At 46.7% G+C, this 6,906-nt stretch overlaps 1 protein-coding gene across 3 annotated transcripts in view; it reads left to right on the top strand.

Annotated features, from left to right (window-relative positions):
* The first annotated feature begins 396 nt into the window (after positions 1 to 396).
* PRMT3 (protein arginine methyltransferase 3) overlaps positions 397 to 6,906 on the top strand; it is a 115,392-nt gene continuing 108,882 nt past the window's right edge. Inside the window, exons 1-5 of one of the 3 annotated variants that reach the window (XM_058663251.1) lie at positions 397 to 465; positions 630 to 771; positions 1,893 to 1,975; positions 4,901 to 4,950; positions 6,228 to 6,330. In XM_058663251.1, the coding sequence (XP_058519234.1) occupies positions 438 to 465; positions 630 to 771; positions 1,893 to 1,975; positions 4,901 to 4,950; positions 6,228 to 6,330 (406 nt within the window). In that variant the 5' untranslated portion in view covers positions 397 to 437. The remainder of the gene's footprint in view (positions 466 to 629; positions 772 to 1,892; positions 1,976 to 4,900; positions 4,951 to 6,227; positions 6,331 to 6,906) is intronic. The other 2 variants (XM_058663252.1, XM_012927086.2) reach the window with 2 other exon arrangements.

The following is a 6,906-nucleotide window of genomic DNA, read 5'->3' as shown; positions in this document are numbered from 1 at the left end:
ACAACCTCCCCAGGGCCTTGTCAGTCGGCACTGTGCCTCCTGCGCCAGCAGAGGGCGCGGTGGGGCGGCCACTCCGTCACGAAGCAAGTGCCCTTCCCAGGAAACGGCGACGCACCGAGGACAGGATTCCGTCAGTAAAACGGCTCCGGCCTCGCGCTGCCGATGCACTCAGGGCGGCCGCAGCCGTCTCCTGCAGGCCTGCGTCACCGTGCGCTCCTACGTCAGCGCCCTGCGGCAGGAGGGGGCGGGCCCAGGCTGGCGCCCCGCCCACCGCGGCCCCGGAAGCGGCTGAAAGCCTGCGCGCGCGTTCGCGTGCCGGCCGTCTGCGGAGCCGTCGGTGCGGAGTCCGGGCCGCGTGCTCGTGCCTGTGCTCGTGCTCGTGTCCGTGCTCCCGGGGCGCGTTCCCCAGCCGGTCTCCGTCCCAGGGCGAGGCGGCCATGTGCTCGCTGGCGTCGGGCGCTGTCGGTGGGTACCCGGCCGCGGGCTGGAGCGCCGTGCGGCGGGAGAAGGGCGCCCTCGGCCGCACGGGCCGGGGCTGCGGGTCCCTGCAGGGGTGTGTGGGTGGGAGTGCCTGTCCGCCCGCCCTCCGGGGGCACACGCGTCCTGCTTCGCTAACTCTTGTGTGTTAGGCGGCCGGGGCGCCGTGGACGAGGACGAGGACGAGGACCTGCCCGAGCTGTCGGACAGCGGCGACGAGGCCGCCTGGGAGGACGAGGACGATGCCGACCTGCCCCACGACAAGCTGCAGACCCCCTGCCTGTTCTGTGAGAGGTTCGTCCTCCTCGGCGCCAGGGTCCCGGGGATCGGAGCACAGTGACCCACCCTGGAGTTCTGGAACCCGTGGTTCGGGGTGAGGCCTTGCTGAGACGATCCGCAGGAACTGCGGGCTGGAAGCCGGGTCACGCTGCCTGCTTCCTCGGCCCCAGTGGCCCCTTGTGCTAGAGCGAACCCTTTGGCATTGGACCTGTGCTTCTCAGTCCGCTGTGTCCGCTCGTCCTGTTAGACAGTTTCTAATACTACACACGCTGAACTCTGCACCTCGGTCCTTCTAAATCAGGGGATGGGCCTAGAACTCTCTGGATTCTAGTCTTGTCCGGTGATTCTAGTCTTGTTAACTTTCTACTTTGCAAGCCACACTTGAACCAGATAACCCCTAAAAGGCCCTTCCAGCGTTTGCACTCACTAATAGGACCTTTAGCGAGCTCAGGTGTAGCGTTGCCATTTGAGCCCGCTTAGGCCTGCTCACCTTTCTTAAGTAGGGATACCTGTTAAGAAGAAAGAGGCGGATGCCCTTTTCACTTAGGAAAAAGAAGACTGCTGTATCAGTCAGTAGCTTGCACCAGGTCACAAAACCAGTGTGTGTCATTCCCAGACATGCGTTCTAACTGCCGTGTCTTCCTGGCTTCTGGAAGAGGTAAGCGGCTGCGCTGCTCTGGAGTCCCATCTTGTCACTTGGCTCTGCCGAGCCTCACCGTGTGCGATGGACATCCTCTGGGACCACTCCAGTATGAGTTTGGAAGCATGGCGTTTTGGGAATGTGTGGCCTGTGAGCTTGAATCCTAGGCCTGCTTTATAAGAGCAGCTTGAAGGCAGAGAGCGGGGTGACGGGTCTTGAGAAAAACAGTGTCCAAAGGCACTGCCTTCAGAGCCCAGTGATGAACGCAGTGCTGTTATGTGGTGTGTAACTTCCACATTTAGTTTTTCTTATGTGTAAAGTGGAACCCAGACTTAGTATCGCTGTCTAGAAGCGCTGGATTCTGTGCTTTTGTTTCTGAGTGTGTTTGTGCCATCGTTAACTGAATATGAAAGGAGAAGAGGAAAAAACGCATGCTTAGCATGAATCGGCAGGCTTTGCAGAGGCCAATTTTTGAAGCTTTTGCTTGCTTTTCCAGGTTGTTCACATCTGCTGAAGAAACCTTTTCACACTGTAAGTCTGAACATCACTTCAGTATTGACAGCATGGTCCACAAACATGGTAAGTGTTTTTAGAATTTAATGTCAAATTTCAGTTCAAATTTTGTATTTTTTCCAGACTCCTCTTTTTCTGTAGAAATACAAGGTAATGAAACATACAGTGATATCTTCTGTAAACGAAGTGTTGTGACAAGTGGCTTTGAGAAAAGATTATTAAGTCACTCTTGCAGGCAAGGTTTTCAGTGTTTATTTTAAATGTGCATTTGTTTATTTGAAAGAGTAGAGAGGAGAGCCACAGAGATTGTCATCTGCTTGTTCACTGCCCAGAAGGCTACAGTGGCCAGGGCTGGGCCAGGCCCAAGTCCAGAACCTGGAGCTATATCCAGCTCTCCCACCTGGGCGCAAGGGACCGAATGCTTGGGTCACCTGCTGCTGCTTTACCCGATCATGAAGAGGGAGTTGAATCTGAAGTGGAGCCACCAGGACACGAGCCAGAGCCTGTGCGGGATGTTTTGACTTACAGAATTACGGAAAGCATATGCAGGTGGACTTGAGCAAAGTCTAAACAAGACAGATTTAATGACATGCAAAATTAGGTTTTGTAAGAAGTAGAGAATATTGAAAAGGGAGTGATGGAGTCGGGATAGTATGAAAATGTTAGATGATAATTGTGTTGAAACTTGTTTGAACGTAGTTAACTTACAATTAAAGCTTTTCCCGGAAGATACTGTTGGACTGAATTCAGCTAAGTAGAGAATCGCTCTTTGGTCCTTGTATTCATTAAAAACTAGAAGCAATAAAGATTAAGAAATACTAGCTAGATGCAGGTCTCAGATGAATATGTGATATAATGTGTTTATAATTCATAAAATCAATGGAATCTGCTTTTTGTTTTTAAACATTTATTTTTAGTTGAAACGTAGATTTTTACAGTAAGGAGACACAGAGAAAGATCTCGGATTCACTGGTGTACTCCCCAAGTGGCATATGCAATGGCCACAGCTGAGTCTATCTGAAGCCAGGAGCCAGGAGCTTCTTCAGGTCTCTCACACAGGTGCAGGGTCCCATGGACTTGTGCATCCTCGACTGCTTTCCCAGCCTGCGAGCAGGGAGCTGGACGGGAAGTGGAGCGAGTGGCACACGTGAGAAGCACCCCCACATGCCCCTGCGTCTCCCTCCAGTGTCAGTTTTGAAACCGGGCACTTCAGGAATGTGTGACCTGTAAGCTTGCATCTTTGGGTTCATTTCCAAGAGCAGCTTGAAAGCAGAGAGCTGGATGGGAAGTGAAGCAGCTGGGACACAAACTGGCACCCATGTGGGGTCCTTGCTCATGCAAGGCAAGGATGTAGCCACTAAGTTGCCACGCGAGGCACGGCATCTACTTTTGTAAGACATGAATGACCACCGTTTTCCCTACATTTTAATATTGTCTTTTTAAGCTAAATAGAATCATACTTTAGATATAATTTTATATTGTATCAGTTACCCACATAGAGACCTTGGTATATTATTAAAGCTGCCTCATAAGAACATTTTTCCTATGAAATAATAAGTACATTAATTTTCAGAAGAATGATCGGTTTCTAGGACACATTAAAATCATTGTGAGTCATGCCTGAATCGACCACCTAAGCCTTTGGAACCATCTCAAACCTATAGGTCCTAAGTATGAAATACAGGTGCGTTTGCCTCCAACTGTGTTATATACACTAAAGAAATCTCAGAATTTTATTATTCTTTTCAGATGTTCAAAGCTTGGCATGAATTAGCCTAAAATTAAAAGCAAAAATATTAAAAAAAAAAAAAAGAGCATTTTTCCTGGCAAATGATAACCACTTTGTCATTGCTTTCTTTGTGGTACATGCTGCTTCATTCTGGAAAGATACAAGAACAGATAAAAAGCCTCATTGTTTTCAATTTGCACTATTAACTTTATGTATTAGCTATTAATACTCGCTAACCTGGCAAAATTATAATTTGGTAGGCACTATAAAAATCAGGTTTTTTAGAAGCTTTCAGCTCTAACATCAGCTGTCAAGTACTTGATAAAATCTAGGACCTAATTTTCTGGCTTTATATTATTCTGATAAAAAAGTTAATCTCCCATTTTTTATACAAGAGAAGCACTTAAAATCTTGTCATCTGTGGCTGCTTTAGAATAAAGTATTCAAAATTGAAATATCAAAATTGCTATTTCTAATTCTCAATAAAAAAATGCAAATTACTGTGAGTAGTAGAGGTCAGGCATTTTACTGTCTAAGTCAGAATCTATAGAAGAGATCAGTTAGGGGCTGGCACGATGGCTTAGTTGGCTAATCCTCTGATTGCAAGTGTTGGCATCCCATATGGGCACTGTTTCATGTCCCGTCTGCTGTACTTCACACCCAGCTCCCTGCTTATGCGTTCTCCTTGGGAAAGCAGTAGAGAATGGCACAAGAATGCACCCACAGGGGAGATCTTGAAGAAGCTCCTGGCATCAGATGGACCCAGCTCTGGCTGTTGCAGCTATTTGAAGAGTGAACCAAGCAGGTGGAGATCTTTCTCTGTCTCCACATCTGTCTGCAAATCTGCCTTTCTAATAAAAATAAATAAATCTGGGCCTGGCGGGCGTGGCCTAGTGGCTAAAGTCCTCGCCTTGAACACCCTGGGATCCCATATGGGCACCGGTTCTAATCCCAGCAGCTCCACTTCCCATCCAGCTCCCTGCTTGTAGCCTGGGAAAGCAGTCGAGGACGGCCCATTGATTTGGGACCCTGCACCCGCTTGGGAGACCTGGAAGAGGTTCCTGCTTCCCGGCATCGAATCGGCGCACCGGCCCGTTGCGGCTCACTTGGGGAGTGAAACATTGGATGGAAGATCTTCCTCTCTTTCTCTCCTCCTATCTGTATATCTGACTTTGCAATAAAATAAAATAAATCTTTAGTGGAGATCGATTAAATCAAACTTAACGTTATGTTAAGATAGAATTCTTTCTTTTTTTCCTTAGGGCTTGAATTTTATGGATACATCAAACTGATAAATTTTATTAGACTGAAGGTAAGTTGGCAACTTAATTTAGATCTTGTTTAGGAAATAGATATTCCAGTGACTCGCAGTGCACTGATTAAAGGTGATGAACTGTTCTCTAAGGGAGTGTTTTACATTTTCCATTCATAATAACAGGAAGCATGGGCATTATCAGCTGGCACACACACAGTGCCAAATAAATGTACTCATATATTTGGAAGTGTCATTTTTACTGTGCCTAGGAGGTGATTCATTGTCATGTGTAAAAGTAATTTTGTAGTGTTCTTTTTTTTTTTAAGATTTGTTTTTATTGGCAAGTCAATCTACGGAGAGGAGTTATAGAGAGAAAGACCTTCCATCCGCTGGTTCACTTTCCAATGGCCTCAATGGCCAGAGTTAAGCTGATCTGAAGTTAGGAGCCAGGAGCTTCTTCTGGGTCTCCCACGTGGGTGCAGAGTCCCAAGGCTTTGGGCCATCCTCTGCTGCTTTCCAAACCACAAACAGGAAGCTGGGAGGGAAGTGGAACAGCTGGGATAGGAGCTGGCATCTCTATGGGATCCTGGCGCATGCAAGGCAAGGACTTTAACTACTAGGCAATCATGCCTGGCCCAAAGTAATTTCATTTATTTTTTATTTTCTAAAATTATTTATTTAAAAATCAGATATACAGAGAGGAGGAGAGACAGAGAGAAAGCTCTTCTGTCCGTTGATTCATTCCCCAAGTGGCTGGAGCTGCGCCAGTCCGAAGCCAGGAGCCCAGAGCCTCTTCCAAGTCTCCCACACAGGTGCAGGGTCCCAAGGCTTTGGGCCGTCCTTGACTGCTTTCCCAGGCTACAAGCAGGGAGCTGGACGGGCAACAGGGCTGCTGGGATTAGAACCAGTACCATATGGGATCCCGGGGTGTTCAAGGCGAGGACTTTAGCCGCTACGCTGCCATGATAGGCCCAAAGTAATGAAATTTTAAAGGAAATTACAGACATATTTCCATAAAATCAGACATTATTTTTACTGTGACTTAGAGTACACAGTACTTTTTTTTTTCTCCAAATGATTTTCCTTTTTTGGTCTTACTTGAATTAATGCTTATGTTGCCACTTTCCCAACGATTATGAAGCCCTGCATGGAAACAGTTAGCTAGGCACTCATCCGGTCAAGCTAATTTAGTAGCAGGTTGACTACAGATACCATGTACTGATTTTGTAAAATGTGGATGTGATTGGTTTCTTGATTTGATTTCCCTAGTTCTTACTAGGGGGAATCTTGTGACCATGTGCGATTACAAATCATGCAATTAATTTTACATCCAGAACCCTACAGTTGAATACATGAATTCCATATACAACCCGGTACCTTGGGAAAAAGAAGAGTATTTGAAGCCAGTATTAGAAGATGACCTTCTACTTCAGTTTGGTAAGATCAAACTCACTGTATCTGCTTTCATGGACACAGGACTATTTCGAATAACAAACAAGTATCATGTTCAGGAGAATATACAAGTAGTATCTCCTTACTCGGGATGTCACGTTTTGTGGCTTCAGTTACTTGCAGCTGGTTGTGGCCCCAAAATCTTAAACAGAAAAATACAGAAGTAATGTATAGACTCATAACTGAGCCATTCTGAGTCATTTGGTAAAAATCTCAAGCCATCCTCTTGTATCCCAGAGGGTCATCAATCATCTCTTTGTCTGCCAATTCTATGCTACATATTCTGTCTGGCTATTAGTCACTCAATAACTGTCTGGGTTATTGGATCAACTGTCTTGGTATATAGTGCTTGTGTGAGTGTATGTGTGTTTTCAGAGATTTATTTATTTTTACTAAAATTTACAGAGGAGGAGACATAAAAACTTTACATCCACTGGTTCGCTCTCCAAGTGGCCACAATGGCCGGACCTGAGCTGATCTGAAGGCAAAAGCCAGGAGTTTTTTCCAGGTCTCCCATGCCGGTGCAGGGTCCCAAGGCTTTGGGCCGTCCTTGACTGCTTT

This window comes from Ochotona princeps, chromosome 4 (assembly GCF_030435755.1).
Source record: "Ochotona princeps isolate mOchPri1 chromosome 4, mOchPri1.hap1, whole genome shotgun sequence".
Taxonomy (NCBI): domain Eukaryota; kingdom Metazoa; phylum Chordata; class Mammalia; order Lagomorpha; family Ochotonidae; genus Ochotona; species Ochotona princeps.
This window is presented reverse-complemented; position numbering and strand designations above follow the sequence as displayed.